The sequence below is a fragment of the Sorex araneus genome, chromosome 1, assembly GCF_027595985.1.
Source record: "Sorex araneus isolate mSorAra2 chromosome 1, mSorAra2.pri, whole genome shotgun sequence".
Lineage (NCBI taxonomy): Eukaryota > Metazoa > Chordata > Mammalia > Eulipotyphla > Soricidae > Sorex > Sorex araneus.
Genome location: NC_073302.1, coordinates 33,691,267 through 33,711,675, shown reverse-complemented (window position 1 = coordinate 33,711,675; position 20,409 = coordinate 33,691,267). Strand labels below are relative to the sequence as shown.

The 20,409-nt window shown below is 38.0% G+C and overlaps 1 protein-coding gene across 1 annotated transcript in view; it reads right to left on the bottom strand.

Annotated features, from left to right (window-relative positions):
• The window catches only part of TEX10 (testis expressed 10), a 49,206-nt gene that overhangs the window by 19,490 nt on the left and 9,307 nt on the right, over positions 1 to 20,409 (bottom strand). The window contains exons 5-10 of the mRNA XM_055123848.1: positions 16,887 to 16,999; positions 10,869 to 11,107; positions 9,982 to 10,117; positions 7,737 to 7,912; positions 5,103 to 5,280; positions 219 to 307 (exon numbers count right to left, since the gene is read on the bottom strand). Coding sequence (XP_054979823.1) covers positions 219 to 307; positions 5,103 to 5,280; positions 7,737 to 7,912; positions 9,982 to 10,117; positions 10,869 to 11,107; positions 16,887 to 16,999 — 931 coding nt within the window. The remainder of the gene's footprint in view (positions 1 to 218; positions 308 to 5,102; positions 5,281 to 7,736; positions 7,913 to 9,981; positions 10,118 to 10,868; positions 11,108 to 16,886; positions 17,000 to 20,409) is intronic.

Sequence of the window (20,409 nt, the reverse complement as noted above, 5' to 3'; positions counted from 1 at the left end):
CCATACCAAGATTTAAAGATGAATTATGTATCTTCCTGCTGCCAAAGCACAACAATGTAAAATACAAATATTCTTTCAGAAATTATCACTTACTAATCAATAGAACTCATTCCAAAACATTTATTTAGCATCTTCAAAACTTAGAACCAAACAGGTAAAACAGCAAATATTAGGACTTCATAAGTTTTACCTTAAATTTGGTAAATGAATTTGGTTACCTGTAAGTGTCGAAAATAAGAAGCTGAAATAATCTACATCACTCAACAACAAATCTTTAACTGGATACTTCCATCCTGAAAATGATGATCTATAATAAACAGGAAAACTATTATCAGTAATGATCAACTTAAAAACTCAAGAACATATGCAACCATTTTTCTTTATTAAAAACAAATCTGATTTAACAGCTTACACAAAAACCAGGGCATATCTTAATTTTATATACAAGGGCTCTAGTATCATAATGTAAAATTTTTACTTCTAACATCAACATATTTATAGACTCATCACATAATTATTTTTCTACATACATAGTAGAACAAAATTTATATCCCATTTGAAAAATCAGACTACAAGGAAGTAAGAAGTTTTGTTCTTTTGTTAGGTTTGGCACTTATATATTTACTATTTTGATTTTTAGAAAGTCTCATCCTCTTGAGTTTAAATAATCTGCCACTAAACACAAAAGTTCGTAAGTCTGTAACTGTACCTCATGATGATTCACTAAAATTTAAAAAATAAACTGCCACTAAGTTAAAGTTGGTAAAAATTAGGTAAAGGAAACTTTAAAATTAGTCTAAGAACTATGTGCTCCTACACTTCACAAAGCTCTAACAAAATCTACCTCGCAGTAATATAGCTATTGGTAAGAGACTCAAGGGAGTAGTGAGATGTAAAACAGTTTTCTCATTAAAAGAGGACTATCATGTGCCTATTATCAGCTTCTACTCAGTCCTTTAAAAACACTCTTCAAGGCAAGGCTAAGAAAGAAGATAGCAAATGTCAACCATGTGGTATAGCAGAAAAATGACTGGAAATTACCTAAATCAACAAGCTGAGAGTATATGAAATTTATCAGGCATCTGAATGTCAGAAAACTTCTGTCAACTACATTTAGGCTACTGTTCTTATTATACAAAAGCAATTACAAAGATATTTTAGTTTGTTAAAATAATGAAACACTGTGCACAAATAAGAAAAGGCAATGGAGGTGCCAGAGGTGCCAGAGCAATAGTACAGCAAGCAGGGCAGTTTGCTTTGCACATGGCTGACCTGGGTGTGACTGCCAGTATATCACAAATGGTCCCTGAAAACTGCCAGGAGTGATTCCCTGAGCACAAAGCCTGAGCACAACTGTGTGTGAGCCAAAAGCAGAAAAGAAAAAAGAAAAGGATCATGGGAAGAAAATTAAAAGTTAAGAATTTGTAAAATGCCAGATGTGCAATGCAAAGAAATACAAAATAGTTGTTACAAAGTAAGCTAATCTCCTCTTGAACCCAATGAAAACAGGAACCAACTGTGCCATCAAGTGGCTAAAAGGGGTATAGCAAATCTATTTTAAGAGTATTTTGATAAACAGCAAGTAATATATCCCAAATATTTTTCCAACTATGATGTTCATAGCTAAATCAAAACACTTTTGAGAGTAAAAGGAAATATTATTAACAATTATGCTGTTGCAGGGGAAGTAAACTGCAAAGGTCCTGGGAATGCCAGGTAACAGTTACCCTACTGGAAATCAAAGTCATGTTCCCGACATAATTTCCCCCTTCAGAAATTTTTATCAAACACTGAAGACTATCTTTGCATCTTCATGCTTTATGTTCCCCAATCTAACAGCAAATAAACTCAGAACCAAGAAGGTAAATACTAAGCAAAGACCAGTGGAACAAATATATAGAATAGGATGAGAGGGAAGTCAAATTCTAAAAAGCTGATTAGCCAGAGATGGGGCCAACAACTCTAAGTCACATTTTAAATGAACAGTTGTTAGTTAGCTGATCGTTTTTTCAGACACATAGAATAATATAATAGTCTTTCTGGTAATTTTTTTGGGGGGAGAGTCTTGGGGTCACACCTGGCAATGCCCAGGAGTTACTCCAGGCTCTGCACTCAAGAACAGTGCTCAGGGGACCATCTGGGATGCTGGGGATGAAACGGTCAGCAACATGTAAGGCAAGGAGGGGCCCTACTGTTGTACTAAAGCTCCAGCCCCTTTGGTAGTATTCTGTTGTAAGATAAACTCAAGAGTTTGAGAACCACAAAATTTTAACTGAGCTTCTAATCTTACTGCCCAATTAATTTAAAAGACAACAATCCGAAGTGATTAAAATATTTCAGGAAAATTAATCACCAACAACGCACAAGAACAAAGATTATTATAAAAGTACTAATGGGAGATTCAAGGGCAAGAAGAGAAGGAGGTATTTTGAAAAGAGTCAAGGAGAGAATGGGGAGATTTCCAAAAGAAAGCCATATGAAATAACCGAATCTCAATCTGGGGAGAGTGATGCAATAACAAAGCCACCAGAATGAGAAAGTTGAAAAGTATTAATTTTATATTCCCTTTAACAAGAGAGATTAACAGCACACAGGTAAATTTCTCAAAGAGAGATGTTACTAATAAACCATGTGTAAATACAAAATAGAAAAATTTGATGCACTTTTGGTTTGGGGGCCACAACGAGCTGTGCTTAGTTGGAACTTACTCCTTTCTCTGTGCTCAGGGATCAAACCTGAGTCAGCTGTGTACAAGGCAAGCACTTTATCCAGCTGTACATCCCTCTGCTCATTATGATGCACTTTCAACCAAAATGAAAATGACTTTAGGGGGCTGGAGTGATAGCACAGCAGGTAGGGCGTTAGCCTTGCACGCGGCAGACCCAGGTTCGAATCCCAGCATCCCATATGGTCCCCCAAGCACCGCCAGGAGTAATTCCTGAGTGCATGAGCCAGGAGTAACCCCTGTGCATTGCCGGGTGTGACCCCGAGAAAAAAAAAAAAATGACTTTAAATTGAATGATTTAAACGGATCATTCCATAAATGAATGTATTTGCCTAACACTGAACCACAATTTCCCCAAGGGGGAGAATAGGTCAGAGGGAACATTTTTGAGAATAAGCATAACTAAAATTGAAAAAGATACTGTTTAAGGGCTGGAGCGATAGCACAGCGGTAGGGCATTTGCCTTGCACTCGCCCAGTCCGGGTTCGATTCCCAGCATCCCATACAGTCCCCTGAGCACCCCAGGAGTTAATTCCTGAGAGCATGAGCCAGAAGTAACCCCTGTACATTGCCAGGTGTGACCCAAAAAGCCACAAAAAAAAAAAAGAAAAAGAAAAATACACTGTTTACTTAAATACAACTTCCAGAGAATATCATTTTCAAGAATTGTTCAAATCCTGGGGCCAAAGCAACAATACAGTGCGTAGAGTATTTGCCTTGTATATGGCCAATCCAGATTCAATTCCAGGCATATCCTATGATCCCTTGAGCATGGCCAGGAGTAATTCCTGAGTGCAAAGGCAGGTGTAAGCCCTGGGCATCACCAGGTGTGGCCCCAAAACCAAAAATAAAAAATAAAAGTTCAAATTGTTCACATTTTAGTTGTGCTCAAAACCCTATTCCTCCACAGTATTATATCAAAGGGCAGAGTGCCCTCTACTGGAAGTGAATAAACACTTAGCTATAGAAAAAATATATTATTAAATATTTCTCTTGAATGCACATGTACATGTAAGAAATAAACCTGAATTTTCACCAATAAGCAATGTCATGTAAATAACTTCTGCCAGAAGGAAAGGTTATCATGAAGATTTCCCACATGTGTCTAGTTTTTCAGCAATCAAAGTTTAAAGAATCATCTCTTTTCATTAATAGAAGGAGCTACTCCAATTGTGGATAGAGGCTATGCACAAGACGGCACAAGGAAATCACTCTTTAAGGTACAAAGAAGTCAGTCTTTTCACTAGTGCATACATTTAAATTTCTGCCTAATGCTGTATCTGGTCCTGTCATTGAGGCACCATTAGTAACAAGTATTACTGAACACTAAAACTGTAACCGAAAGGAAGGTCTTTGTCATAACTCCATTAACACAACTTTCACCTACCACAAAACCCTTTCTACTTTTCTTATTAACGTCAACCCTATCCACATCAGTACAAATCAATGAACAAGTAACTTGAAACTGTCTTACTCTAGTCAATTTTACCTAGCAATAACATAAAATTTTAATCACTACATAAAAAGCAAATTAGTAGTAGTATGTGACTTTAAAAGCCTCAACAGTTCACAAATCATGAAAGAAATTAAAGGGAGAAACAATTTTACACTTAAAATACAGCTTGTGTGCACTGTTTACAATAGCCAAAATCTGAAAAAAAAAAAAAAAAAAAAAAAAAACCTGACTGCCCAAAAACAAATGACTGGTTAAAGAAAACTTTGGTACATCTACACAATGGAATACTACACAGCTCTTAGAAAAGATGAAGAAATGAAATTTGCATATAACTGGATCAACATGGGAAGTATCATGTTAAGTGAAATGAGTCAGAAGGAGAGACAGACAGACATATAAATATTGCATTCATCTGTGGAATATAAAGTAACAGAATGGGAGACTAACACCCAAGAATAGTAGAGATAAGGATCAGGAGATCTGCTTCACGACTTGGAAACCAGGCTTACATCCTAGGGGAAAAGGCAGCTCAGATAGAGAAGAGAACACCAAGTAAAGGATATCGAGGGGACCCGTTCAGATTGAAAGATGAATGAAAGCAGACTATAGACTATAGACTGAACTCGATGGCCACTCAATACCCCTATTGCAAACCACAACAGCCCAAAAGGAGAGAGAAAAAAAGAACAAAATGGAATGCCCTGCCACAGAGGAAGGGTGGGGTGGTAGGGGATGGGGTAGGGGTGGAAGAAGGGATACTGGGAACATTGATGGAGGAGAATGGGCACTAGCAGAGGGATGGGTAAATGATCATTGTATTACTAAAATGCAAACATGAAAGTTCATAAATTTTTAACTGTACCTCACAGTGATTCACTAATAAAAAATTTAAAAAAAAAATACAGCTCGTGAACATGCTACCTCATGTGTAGTATCCCGATAAGCATAGCAGCCAAATTTGAACCGAGTCTTCCCATAATACAGCAACGACTTAACCGGGAAAGCAAGTCAGCAGGCAGACTGGGTAGAAAATATACAAGCTGGACCAAAACTTGCTGAGACTCTGCTGGGAGAACCACCATAGTGCCTTCTTGTGGATCTAGTGAATAGGTAGAAATAGTAAATTTAACAATCGAAGATATACAAACCAGAAATATACTGAATGATTATTTTCATCTTATGCTGAATTTAGATGTATCAATGAGAAACAGTTTGATCACAGCTGTAAGGACAGAGGTTCCAGCTGGGCTGAAGACTGGGTTTTTTACCCTCCCCAGATGTCCCCTGATCCTAGAAAAAAAAGTATAGTCACACATTTATTTAACACTGTAAAAAATCCATAGCCACGTATTTTATATAAAAGATTTTGGGGTCTGGAGTGATAGTAAGTACAGCGGGTATGGTGTTTGCCTTGCACACGACCGACCTGGATTCAATTCCCAGCATCTCATAAGATCCCTTGAGCAAAGCCAGGAGTAATTCCTGAGTGCAAAGCCAGTGCATCACCGGGTGTGACACAAAAAGTAAAAAAAAAAAATAAGTAAAAATAAGTAAAATAAGATTTTGCTTTTAAATAGGGGCTACCACTCAGCAGAGCACTGGCGGTCTGAGGCCATTCCCTGCACTGCTGGGTCCACTCATTATTCACCGTTTGGCACCCATGATGCCACACTAATGAAAAATTGTGTAGTGGAATAGAAAAGTCCACCATACGGTGCCTGGATGGAACTCAGGAACTCAGACATATATAAGGAAGATACTCCACCATTTGAGTTATCTCATTTGAGTTATATCATTTGAGTTATTTCAGAGGCCTGAAATAAGAAGACTGAAGGAAATATTCAAATAAAAAGGAAAAGGAATTGGATTTAAAAAACAAAAAGCAATGTACACTTTTGCTAAATTATAGTATCAACCATATTTTTTGCAATACTGATACTGAACTCAGGACCTCACATATGTAAAATATGTGCTCTATCACTAGTCTATACCCCCAGCCCAATATAAAAATATTTTACACAGAAAGTTGTAAAATACCTGTAACTAAGGCTGGAGTAACAGTACAATGGGTAAGGGGTGTGCCCGACATGCAGCCTACCAGGATTTGCTCCTGGCACCCCTTATGGTCCCCCAAGCACTGCCATGAGAAATTCCTGAGCGCAGAGGAAGGAGTAACACCTGACAATTTTTGAGTGTGGCCCAAAAATAAGCCAAAACAAAAATATAATTTGAATAAATACCTCTGACCAAAACTGCAAAGCAGATATAAAAGTATCCACAGAAGATAAAAATAAGTCAAAAGTTTATCAGCTGATTAATGGATAAATATAATTGATACATCCAATGAATTAGTATTATGCATTAAGAACTGGTTTATCTATACCAAGAATAATTCCTTAAAAGATTGCTATGTGGAGCTGGAGCAATAACACAGTAGGTAGGGCGTTTGCCTTGCACAAGGCCGACCTGGGTTCGATCCCCGGCATCCCATATGGTCCCCTGAGCACCACCAGGAGTGATTCCTGAGTGCAGAGCCAGGAATAACCCCTGAGCATCTCCGGGTGTGACCCAAAAGCCAAAAAAAAAAAAAAAAAAAAGATTGCTATGTGACTCAAAAAGAAATTAATATGCTAAAAATTATTGAACTATACATTGCAAAACAACAAAGTTTATGGTATGTAAACTATATCTCAATAATATAAACCATAATATGTATAATCAGTATACTTTTGTTATTTTTCTTAAAATATAAAACAGTAAGTCAGCTCTAAGATGAATACAATATTAATAGTTTTTCAAGATTATTTTTATGATTAAATATGTGGCTTGACATGAAAAGTTTCAAATTTTTCTTTAATACTTGATGCTTTAATTTGTGAATAGCACGTAATCATAAAATTTAATACAGGCCAGAAGCAACAGTCCGGCATGTAGGGTGCTTGCCTTAAAAACAGCCCACTGAGTTTAATCCCTGGCACTTCCCACCAGGAGTAATCCCTGAGCACTGCCAAGTGTGGCCTAAAAACCCAAAATAAATAAATCTTTTAAAAATAAGAAAATTTAAAAGGATATTCTAATTTCTGTGTTGCTAATTTCATAGTATGTATAAATATTTAATCACTATACATCCAAACATGCATACCACAGACAGGACTTTTGCTTTGCACGCAGCTGACCTGAGTTTGTTCACTGATAACCTGTTTGGTTCCCCAAACCTAGCCAGGAGTACAAAGTCAGGAGTAAACTATTAGCACCACTACATGGTCTAAAAATTTAAAAACGTATGTAATAACTACACATTAATAAAAAGACAAATAATTAACCTTCTAGAACTATTCTAATGAATACTCTATTATTTTAAAACCGTCTTAAACTATTCTAATGATTACTCATCTTAATAAGTAATAATAAATTTGTTGTTTGATGTTCTGATAGCCCTCATCAAAGTAATTTATAATAATTTAAAGAAAAGTTAAATCTAAGGAACGCCCCTTAAAAACTACTTTCCAAAATCAGGGTTGTACAGTGATTACCTAAACCACTAAATAAACATACCATAAATTCGGAGAGCAGTAGCTTGTAAACTTTTTAGTAATTCCTTATTTGCTCGAGCTGCAGCAGTGTGGATGATATCAATAAGCTGTGTTGAGAGGTCAAGGTTTCGGGAGCCAAGATAAGCAAGTTGCAATGGTAAACCAGCCAGCCAACGGGATAACACTTTACTACGATATCTTAGGAAGACCCAGGGAAAGCAAAATAAAGTATCATTTCCAAAGACAAGAAATACATTTATATAAAAAACATTTTTTAAGTGATCACTTCAATAATGCTACCAATTATTCATATACCCATTTGAGAACAGAAAAGATTAACAACATCATCTATTTGGCTATGGCATTTCCAAGATTTTACCTATTTTACTTTACCTATTTTACTACATAAATGGGGAATTATTCAAATTGTACTTATATCTGAAAGGCCACAAATCTTTAATTCTATGTACTTAAGAGTAAATTAGGGACACACAAACGAATATAGGAACCGAGCAGCTAGCTGCAGAGATCTCTCCAGACCCAACCGTGCAGCTCGTTGCAGAAATCTCTCCAGACCCTAACTATTAAAATTTTAGAATTCCAGGAGCATACAGCTGCTCTTGCAGCCGTGCGACATTATATGCTATTCATAACAAGCAATACAAACCAAATTGTCTAGTACTGCCTTTTTTGACAGGTTTGAGTGGTAGTGGGAAAACTTCAAATTGGTGGGACTGGTGTCGAAATACTGAATGTAATCAAAGTAGAGAGAGAGTATTGTGGAAATTGCTACACAGGCAGGGGAAGGGTTAGGATGGGGGGAGGGGGAATACTGGGGATTTCGGTGGTGGAAAATGTGCACTGGTGAAGGGATGGGTATTTGATTATTGTATGACCGAAACTCAAACATGAAAGCTTTGTAACTGTATCTCACGGTGAGTCAGTGGGAAAAAAAAGTAAATAAGAATAAACATATTAATGCATGTATCTAGTATTCCCCACACTATATGACATCAAATTTGTATTATTAAATTCTTTAGTGTACTTGCTAAAGCACTAATGTCTCGTTACTCAGGCAACAGTAATCACTTTTGCTGTCCCATTAATGACTTAAACATGATCTTTGTTGCCAGATCTGCAGATTGCCATTCGTTACCTGCATGACAATCACAAACTTAGGTAACTTTGAGCTTCAGTATCCTTCCGTAAATGAGAGACTATCTACCATATAGTAATAGTATAAGAACTGAGATGCTATGAAAAGTACTTGGTTTTTAACTTAGACTTGACACCTGCCTACCAATGCTGATACCCCAAATTTCTACCATCTACTCAAACATTTCTTCCTGTTTCCAAAAAAGTTCCAAACTCTTTTGGAACATATCGAACAAGATTAGTTCCTTAATCTCACACTTCATAATGTCTACATCACCTGATTGCACCAAACTAAGCCTGAAACTTTCTCATCTTCTATTGCCCTCATTCTTCCATATAACCTAAAATGTCAACTAGAGTTCATGGGTTATCTTCCATTATTTTTCTAAAATGAGAAAAAGAGAGAGGTTCTATCAGTTTTCTAACTATTCTTTAAATATACAAATCAACTGATTTTTATTTGTTTTGTTTTTGGGCCACACTCAGTAGTGCTCAGGATCGCTGCTGGCAGGGTTTGGTGGGCCATATGGATGCTTTCAATTAAACGTGGGTCAGGCACATGCAAGACAAACATCCTACTTGCTGTATTATCTGTCCAGCTTGTGTATACTTCTTTATGAAAGTTTTACCTTTCCTTAAAAATAATCAGAACAGGGGCTGGAGCGATAGCACAGAGGGTAGGGCATTTGCCTTGCACGCGGCTGACCCAGGTTCGATTCCCAGTATCCCATATGGTCCCCTGAGCACCGCCAGGAGTAATTCCTGAGTGCATGAGCCAGGAGTAACCCCTGTGCATCGCTGGGTATGACCCAAAAAGAAAAAAAAAAAAAAAGAGGCTGGAGAGACAGTATAAGAATAGCAGGTAAGGTGCTTACTTTGCATGCAGCTGACCTGTGTCCAACCCCAGACACCCCACATGGTCACCAAGTCCCACCAGGAATAATACCTGAGCACACAGCAAAGAGTAAGCACTACCCAAACCAAACCAAAACAGTAAAAAATTTAAACAAAAAAAGCAACAACCAAAACAGATAGAAAAGTTAACTTCTCTAGAGGTTAACCACTTTATCTTTTAAAATAAACTTCGTAACTCAGTGAAAATGAAACGTTACCTTACTCTGTAAGGTCTCAGTTCTTCCTCTTGATAGACTTTACTGAAAAACTTCAGTAACAAAGTCCGAACTGGAAGGAGAAGTCCCCTCTGCTGATACAATGTATAAACTGCCTTGATGAGAGACTCCGCAGCCTCTAAAAACAGAGGAGAAAACTAGAAATATGTATGCAAGACCTTTCTTTACTAGCCCCCAAATTCCTCTACAATCTCGAAAGTGTATCACATTGTTTCTATGACAAAACAAGCAGCAGCTATTAAGTACAAATTGATGACTACCACTGAAGGCCTACAGCTTGACTAAAAGACAACAAAAAGAAAAAAATTAAAAATTTAAACAAAACCAACCATAGTCCAAAGTATAAATTCTCCTAAGGGACAACAAACCTAGGAACAAGGCAGGGATGATAAAAAGAGATTATTAGCTAGGGCCAGTATATGGTTATCAAGCAGAAAATATTTCTGTGTGAAAATCACACAGAAAATGACCTAGTGTAATAAAACAACAAGCTGGAAAAAAGGCAGCAACAGGCAGAATTCAGTCTTCAGGAATCTAAAGAAAAAGCTCTCAATACTCAAACTAGATCAGAAAAGGGCGTTTTTTTCTCCCTGAGTAAACTCTATTATCTCTTACTAAAATTTATTCTCTTTTAACTCCAATTCTGTAAGCTACCAGAAATAACATACTGAGCCTCAGATAAAGAGATGCTGAGTCCATAAATGATCTGTGCTCTCATTCACAACTGTATTAACTACCTGTTTACAACCTGAAAATAATCCACTAGCTTACAGAATGTTTGAAATGCAACAATTCCAATCAAACCCTAAATATTTAGCATGCATAATACCTACAATTATTAAAAATAAGGAACATGCAGCATTACCTACCTCTGTTAGATTGTATCTGCATCAACCTCCATGATACACCAAGCAATCTATTCAGCTGTTTACTATTTAGTCTAGAGCCGTCTTCAAGGGTCTTTGTCACAAATTTCCTTATCATTTCTATCCAATTGGAATCCTTCTGCAACGTTGAGGCATTCGCCAGGGAGACCATGATATCAGAGAGCGTTAAATTCAGTAAGAGATGATCTACATTATTGGAGATAACCGTGCAATGCTTGATGCTAAAAACAAAGACACACACATCTATAAAGTGGCACAACTATGATTTCCATTTTACACAGAATACTTAACATCACCTTAAATATTTAAGAATATCTGAAATTTCTTCTTCTATCCAGAAAGATAAGCTTTATCTTATGAGTGAAGCTTTAAATTAAGTAATCTGGTGATGAGCCAGAGAGATAATATAGTAGAGTAGGGTGCATCCCTTGCAAGCAGCTAACTTGAGTTCAATCCCCAACAACACATTATGGTCCCTCAATCACAGTCAGGATTGAGTCTAGTTCAAAGACAGGTGTAAAACTTGAGCACAGCTGGTATGCGACCCAGAAACAAGCAAAAAATTCTTTGTCATGTCACTAATATATTTAAAAAAAAAAAGAGTATTAAATGTGTGGGGAGAAAATAGATTTCTTCCTAGAACTATCAACTTCCAATCAATCAACTTCATACAAGTATGAAGTAAACTTTAGACCTCAGTATTGCATACAAACTATTCATTATAGGAAGGGTTGTCAAAAAGGCAAAATTAAGAGTAGCATCTGATCAATTCTTTATCCAAGGTATCATACATACACCATACAAAAAATGTCCTGTTAACATTAAAAATGTTTTTAATTTGGATAAGATGCTTTGAAAGAACACGACTCACAAAGGTTTTTTGTTTTTTGTTGGTTTTTTTGGGGTCACACCAGCTATGCACAGGGGTTACTCCTGGCTCTGCACTCAGGAATTACTCCTGGCGGTGCTGGAGGACTATATGGGATACTGGGAATCGAACTCGGTTGGCCTCATGCCCTACCCACTGTGCTATCATTCCAGCCCCACACAAAGGTTTTTTAAAAGTAGATACTTATGGGGCTGGAGTGACAGCACAGCAGGTAGTGTTTGCCTTGCACGCAGCCAACCCGCGTTTGATTCCCAGCATCCCACATGGTCCCCCAAGCACCACCAAGAGTAATTCCTCAGTGCATTAGTCAGGAGTAACCCCTGTGCATTGCCAGGTGTGACCCTAAAAGCCCCAAAACAAAACAAACAAAAGGGTAGATAATTATATGTGAATAAAAATCACATTAGATCTTGATGTTTTTAACTAATCATGACTTGAAATAATCACAAATCCCACCTGGCAACAGTTTTCTTCATGTGTAAAATAAGAAAACATTCTAAATAAGAGCTATTCTTAAAGAAATTTATGATTCATGGGCTGGAGCAATAGCACAGCAGGTAGGCGGGTAGGGCGTTTGCCTTGCATGCCGCGGACCCGGGTTCAAATCCCAGCATCCAATATGGTCCCCTGAGCACCGCCAGGCGTAATTCCTGAGTGCAGAGCCAGGAGTGACCCCTGTGCATGGCCGGGTGTGACCCAAAAAGCAAAAAAAAAAAAAAAAACAACTTATGATTCATATACTAAAGTCAGCTTATTTATCTAAGCCACAGAAAACCCCCCTTGTTTGGAGGGGGGGCATAATCAACAGTGCTCACTGCACTCTTGCCTAACCTGAGATAATTTGTGCAAGAGGACAATGCTACTTCCTTGCACACATGCTGCCTTGTGGGAGAGGGTCAAAAAAGAGGAAAGATGCTGAAATAGGTATAAAGCCCTGGAGGGTCAGTGCCTGGGACTGGGGACCGCATGTGGGCTCCCTGAAATTTGAGGTGGCTGGCCACCATGTGGATCCCACCGTAGTATTTACAGTTAATGGTAACCATACAATAAAGTGATGTTGATGGAAAAAGAAAAAATTTTGAACCCTATGTAGTACTAAATATCAAACCCAGGTGGGCTATGTACAAGGCAAGTGCCCTACCTGCTGTACTATCTCTCCAATGCCAAACACATTTCTTTCACACCCTGAAAAGAATTCAAGAAACATAATAAAAACTAAATTTCCACCTGCTCTTTAAGCCCACATTCTCCGTAAAACTAACTGTATCTCACTTGCTTGTTTCTTTATCTTTGCTTGTTTATTTCTACTGTGGAAAAGCTTGTGTTCTCTCGCAAACATGAACTTTTCCCTTTCTCTCCCTTCACATCTTCCTAAGCAAGTTTCAATGAAAAACTGCCTTGCTTTACAACAACGAAACACAAAAATTCATTCCAAACTATTGTATATTAAACATCAGTAACTTTTTATTTCACATTTAGAAAAATGTAAATTGATTAAAATATCTAAATTAACCAATTTTCTTTTTTGGGGTTGCAACACCTGGCAGCGCTCAGGGGTCACTCACGGTGGGTTTGCGAGCCATATGGGGTACCAGGAATTGAACCCAGTAGGCTATGTGCAAGGTAAAAAACCTACCAGCTATTTTACTATTGCTCCAGCCTCCCAACCAAGTTTCAAGAATCAAGCTTGACAAACCCATAGTAGCACAGACTCACCGATATATGAGAAAGAAAATAAAAGCAACTTTTTCTCTGCATGTTAAATTAGAAAACTAAAGTAACAAATGAGTATGGAAATACAAAAAGAACCCAAATTACAAAAAAATGGAAGCAAAGGACACTAGATTAACACCGCAGGAGAAAGGTAGTAATGTAATTAACAAAGGAGTGACAGTAAAAAGCTTCTTGCTGGTTGAATGGATGATTCCATGGATGTGAAAAAAAAAGTTACAATAGTATAAACAAAGAAGCAGTGTGTGTGACAATATAGGCAAAGGATGCTAAGCAATGTCAAAGTAGATATGAACTATGAAAAAGGGGAATATCTAGAAAGAATAAAAAATGAACTGGGTTTGAAACCTGCTTAAATGTACGCATATTTGGGGCTAGAGTGATAGCACAGCGGGTAGGGCGTTTGCCTTGCACATGGCTGACCCGGGTTCGATTCCCAGCATCCCATATGGTCCCTCGAGCACCACCAGGAGTCATTCCTCAGTGCGAGCCAGGAGGAACCTCTGAGCATCGCCGGGTGTGATCCAAAAAGAAAAAAAATGTACACATATTCGAGTTTGGTATTGGTTAAGACTGGGATGGAATCAAGGCTAAAGAGATTTAAAGGTTAAGGCTGTTGCCCCAATCTATGGTTCAAGTCCCCAAACAGCATATGGTCCAAACATCACCAGGCATGGCCCCCGAGGGCGGCCAGATGCGCAGGTTGCCAGGTATGCCTCCTCCCTGACATGCCTCCTCCCTCCAAAAAAGAGAGAACTATAAGGAATTTCCTCACACCTATAGTCATTTCATAAATATTTCAGATTCAACAGTCCAATAAATTTCAAAGAGAATACTTAAAAAAAAAATTGATACATCTTGTGAAACTGAAGGGAATTAAAAGAAAAATCACCGGGGGCCGGAGCGATAGCACAGTGGGTAGGGTGTTTGCCTTGCATGCGGCCGACCCGGGTTCGATCCCCGGCATCCCATATGGTCCCCCAAGCACCGCCAGGAGTAATTCCTGAGTGCAGAGCCAGGAGTAATCCCTGAGCATCGCTGGGTGTGACCCAAAAAGCAAAAAAAAAAAAAAAAAAAATAATCAGCAAGAAAAACAAACCAGTAAACATTTAACTTAGTTGCTTTGTTGCATTTTGCAATGCTCAGGGGCACATGGTGCCAAGGGTTTGAACCTAACCTCCCCAATACGAAGTATGCGCTCAAACCCACTGATGTCTCAGGCCTTTACTAAGATGAAACCCAAAGCCTCACACATGCAAGATGAAACCCAAAGCCTCTACCACTGAGCCACATCCCCAAGCCCCAAAAGCTGACTTAGCACAGTAAAGGAACTCAAGAAAAAGTAAAGTGGGTCCAGAGAGACAGAGTAGTGGGCAGGGGACTTGCCTTACAAAGAGAATTCACCAAAAGACATAAAGACATGAGGAAATGAAAAAGACTCATAGTATTCTGAATTATAAGAGAGCTTTAAGTTTACAATGTGAATAGGACATGCACATGTAATTCACTGATACATTCACAAATATGATGCCATATTTTACTATTGGACATTCTTCAGAAGCACCTTCATAGAAAGTGTATGTTCATAGAAAAATAATGTACTATATGGAGCCTACTTTGTAAACTATTGTCACAACCAATATAGGATAACTGTGGGAATCATGAAATATTTGCTTTAAAATAAATTTTTCTTTTTTGGCATTGTGGGTCACACCTAGCAATGCTCAGGGGTTACTCCTAACTCTGCACTCAGGAATCACCCCTGGTTGTGCTCGGGGGGAATATATGGGACACTGGGAATCAAATCCAGGTTGCCTGCGTGCTGCAAGGCTAACATCCTACCTGCTGTGCTATTGCTCTGGACCCACTTTGATTTATTATCAATAAATGTTTGATTTGCATACATATTTTGTATACCTATGTACCTAGGATCTTGTAAAATATTCTAGAGAGAAAAGGGATTCTAAAGTGGAAAAACCCCTAAGAAGGTGATTTTATATTTTGGGTTTTATTTTCTTCCCATCATTGTAAGAAACGCCTCTAATAAAGGTTTTAATTTGGGGGTGGAGAGGGCAGGGGTTGTTTGGGAGCCACACCCTGAAGTGCTCAGGGATCACTCCTAGTGGGATCCAGGAAACAGAGAGGGTGCTGGGAATAAAACCAGGTAGGTTGCATGCAAGGCAAGCAATCTACCCACTGTACTGTATGTCCAGCCCAACTTAATTTTTTTTTAAGGAAATAATAAAGAGGAAAACAGCAAATATAGGCTACAATTCAGGGTGTAAGTTTTCTAAACTATTTTATCATTAGCAACAAATACTGTCAGGTGTGGTGCTGGCTGCAAGCAAGGCAAGAACCACCTGATGACATTTTTACCAGAACAAACTCACTCTGGAAAGCCCTCAAATTTTCCAATAAAATCTATCCTGAAACTTTTGTAGTAACCAACCAAACTTAAAGCTTAATGTGAGAAAATGAAAGGCCCATCTGCTTGCAATACCTGTGTATAATTTCCATGCATATCCTTTGAACCCTGCTCAGAAAACCTCAAAGATTCTCTAGGCAGTTTCTACACTTTGACAAATTTAACAACTTAAGGGCAGTTTAAATTAATTTGCAAGTGTTTGCTCATTTGATGGAACTACACTTTTAGAGTTCTCACTTGGTGAATTTCATTATGTAACTTTTCATATTTATTAGCATTCAAGACAGTTTTAAATCTTCACATTTTTAACCAGTATCTTTAATCCACAACCATTCCTGTTTATTCTATTAATTTTTTTAAATTCTTCCTTCAGTTTGTTCGTTTCACTGAGTTTCCTTATATATGAGAATTAGACAATTTATAAAATCTTGCAAAATTTATAGAATTAGACAATTTATACACTTTGAGTCGAGAGATTCAAATGTTACATAGCAACTCTTCAAAATAAAACCATCTTCCACCGCATACTTTATTAAATTCATATTTATATTATCTGGTCCTTTATACTCATTTACCAAAGAAATTTAACAGAAAATTAATGAAGTGCTTTAAAAATTGCTGAAGAAAAAAAAAACTTGCTAAAGATTAACCACACTGTTCCTTTCTTTCCTTCACAAAACATAAACGTCAAGTACCTCATATTATAGAAAGTTTGAGTTTAAAGCTTTTTCCTTTTTTTAAAAAACAATTTCAGGTTTGGGGCTGGAACAATAACACAGCGGGTAGGGCGTTTGCCTTGCACTCGGCCAACCCAGGTTTGAATCCCAGCATCGCATATGGTCCCCCGAGCATAGCCAGGAGTAACCCCTGTGCATTGCCGGGTGTAACAAAAAAAAAAAAAAACAATTTCAGGTTAAAGCTTTCCATATTTTTATAACAGAAAAGAATCATGTACCTTTTATTTGTCTCTTTTCTTCTGTGCTTGGTTATTTCTTTTAAGGCATACGGAAAACGACTCATAAAATGGTGTTTGAAATCAATAAGATAATTCTTTCGAAGCCATGATTCCTGTTAAATAACCAAAGATTAGAAAATCAACATAAAATTTAAAATAAGCAACAAAACTTTTAAAGAATCTCAAGTTGTCAACACTCAGCTATATATGCCACAATAATGCATGTTCATGAATACTAAAAAATTAATGATTAGGAGTTCAATTTTCATCCATAGATCTAAGTTTTAGTGCATAATAACATAACTTGAATTTTATCCAGTACAAGAAAACAGTTTTAGAAAATTGTGATTTTGAATAACTCATACAGTATTTTACAAATAAGAACTTCTACCTGGTGTTTGATTTATATCCTATTCTTCAGCCACTCTATTATCTTATCTTCCACTAAAAAACTAACATTTTCACAAATCAAGATGTTTCTCTAAAATGTTTCAAGCTATTCTAGTTAACATATCACTCTCTCTTCTCAAAACATCATCTAATTTTACATTACTATACTTTCATTTTCCCCTATTTAGGGGACAACCATTTTATTTTGTCAGGTACTGAATAGGGGTTCTTGGTATGCGGAACCTGTGATGCTAAAGCACTCTTTACTAGATTCTTCTGTTCTTCCTGACCTACATAAGTACATGTGACTTCTCTCGACTTCCAATAGGTACTTTTTAACTGTGAAAAATGGAATTCTCTTATCATGCATACTGTTATTTGGACTATAAAATGCATTTTCCTTGATTCCTCTTTTTCTTTTTATGCAAATAAACAGCATTGTGACTTTACTAAAATCCAGATGCTCTTTACCATTTCAACCACTAGTTAGCTACCTTTCTGCTCTAAGACACCACCTAACCTGACTTTAATAGCCTCCTAATTGGTCTTGCTTTTCCCTACTGCCTCTTCAGCCTCAGCCCAAAGTCAATTGTTTATACAGACACCAGGATGGGTTTTTTTTCTTTTTTTTGGGGGGGTCACACCTGGCTCTGCACAGGGGTTACTCCTGGCTCTGCACTCAGGAATTATCCCTGGCGGTGCTCAGGGGACCATATGGGATGCTGGGAATCGAACCCGGGTCAGCCGCATGCAAGGCAAACGCCCTACCCGCTGTGCTATCACTCCAGCCCCCCAGGATGGTTTTTTAATAAGTGTTTTATATGGCCCCCTCTGGACACCCAGGATACTCTAAGAAGGCCACAGGTAAAAATCGAGTAAATATCGGGGTTAGAGCAATAGCACAGAGGGTAAGGCGTTTGCCTTGCATGCGACCGAACTGGGTTCAATTTCCAGCATCCCATATGGTACTCCCAAGCACCGCCAGGAGTCATTCCTGAGTGCAGAACCAGGAGTAACCATTGAGCATTGTCAGGTGTGACCCAAAAAAGCAAAAAAGAAAAAAAAAATTGAGTAAACTGTTGGAGTGTAGCTCTAAATATTTTAGGATAACATTGATTCGTCCTTCCTTCCTTGCCACAGAGAGCTTAGGTTTAGACATTCCTGGAGACAATGCCAGAGACACTCGCATTCCGCATTCCTTTGCTTATCTGTAAACTCTTCTCTACACCCTCCTTCCCAACCAGTTAATCACCTTTTCTCTGATCAGATTCTGTAATCTTGTAAGATCAGATTCTTGTAAGGACTCTGAATTTGTATTGTAAGTGTCTTTTGCATAGTTTACCTTAGAGCAATGGCCTTTCTGTATGGACACAGGAAGACAGTTAATAATATGCTTTGTAACTTGGGAGCTGATTGACTCCAATAATATTTACTCCCGGGCATCTGCTTTCTCAACTCAGTTGCCCTTAGTTCCTAGCACCCAAAAAGCAGGGTCCTGACGAGGGACGGAATGGACCCAGGGCAAGCTGTGAGCTACCCTGGCATCGAAATGGGCCTGGTCAAAGCTCCACAATACTCAACTATAAGTTGAGGGCATGATCATGGACAATGCTATCATGATCCAAAGGGAATGACGAGATTAGGATCCTCCGGGGTTAGGAAGATTAAACTTGCCTGAGGACTGTGGTCTGGAATGTATAGTGAGATGTCCTCAGGAAAAAACAAACTTTATATTTCTTACTGTGCTCATACAGAATGACATTGCCAGAAATATTAGAAGTAGATTTACTACAACTATGTAAGTGGATTAGTAGCTGAAGAAAGAAGAAAGTGACACACCCTTGTTTGGACCCCCACCCTTGAGCGGATCTCCTTAGAAGAAATTTCCTTAGATGAAATTTTGTTAATCTCGAGAAATGGTTTTACCCTTCTTTGTTGATTTGTTAATGTTCAACCCACCTTTGTGTCACCACCCTATGTAATTTGCTATATAAACTAAGACTGTGGGGTACTAAGGGGGAGAGAGGAAGAAGACAGGAGAGAGGAAGAAGACAGGAGAGAGGAAGAAGACACAAGAAACAGAAGAAGACGACACAAGAGAAGACACAGAAGACACACGGGAAGACAGAAGCAAAGGAGACAACACAGACAGAAGAAGACACAGAAGCAGGATAGAGCAGTCGGAAAAGACCAGAGGAGAGAGACAGACAGAAGCAGAGCTCAAGGCAAAAGAAGTGAGAGTGAGCGGGGGCAAGAGAGAGAAGCAGAACGGGAACGGAGATTGGAATAAACTGCAACTGAGACCAACCAGCCTGGCCCTCGTTCCTTCCTTCGCGTGCCTCATCATCACCATCAACCTCCCCGGCGTGAGACTACTGAACTCGGGTGGCGGGAGAGATAGAGCCCCGCTGGCCCCCTCCTCTTTTGTGTGCTCACACAGTAAATAGAAAACCATGGCTTAAGACTGATTTGCTATCAATCAGTCTCTAACTACAATACAATGAAGATGAGAGAGGGAAACCAACAGTAAGAATTGTGCAAAACAAAACATATTTAGTATGTCCTTATACAGCTAACATATTTAAAATTGTCTCCCTAAGACCATGGATCTTACCTTACCAATTTATTACAGTTCAGCTAAACAAACCTGCCAAGGTAAATTAGAGAAATCTACTGAGGATATTTGAGTATGCCTATTTGAATTAAACTCCATTCAGTTTATTTCAATTTTATACAATATATCAATTAGTATTCTAAACAGCCTTCAATAATCTGTATAAAACACAATCTATTGAACTTAGTAACTTAAGTTATTGAAATTCTAATAAAATATAGCCACATCATAATAGCAGAATTCTAAAGCACAATATTTTAATAACATGTAAATTAAGTCAGTTCTTAGATCCTTGGTCAGTGTTATCTGAATGACAGATGATCCAAAACTAGCACATTAATCAATCTACATTTGACTCCACCTGTCATCTAATTACAAATAGTACTAGAGCAGTCATAAAAATGTAGTGATGCCCATATGTAACCAAAAGAACTTTAAGTATTTATTTACCCACTTAAAAAAAAAAAAGTGGAGGGCTGCAGCAATAGTACAGCAGGTAGGGTGTTTTCCTTGCATATA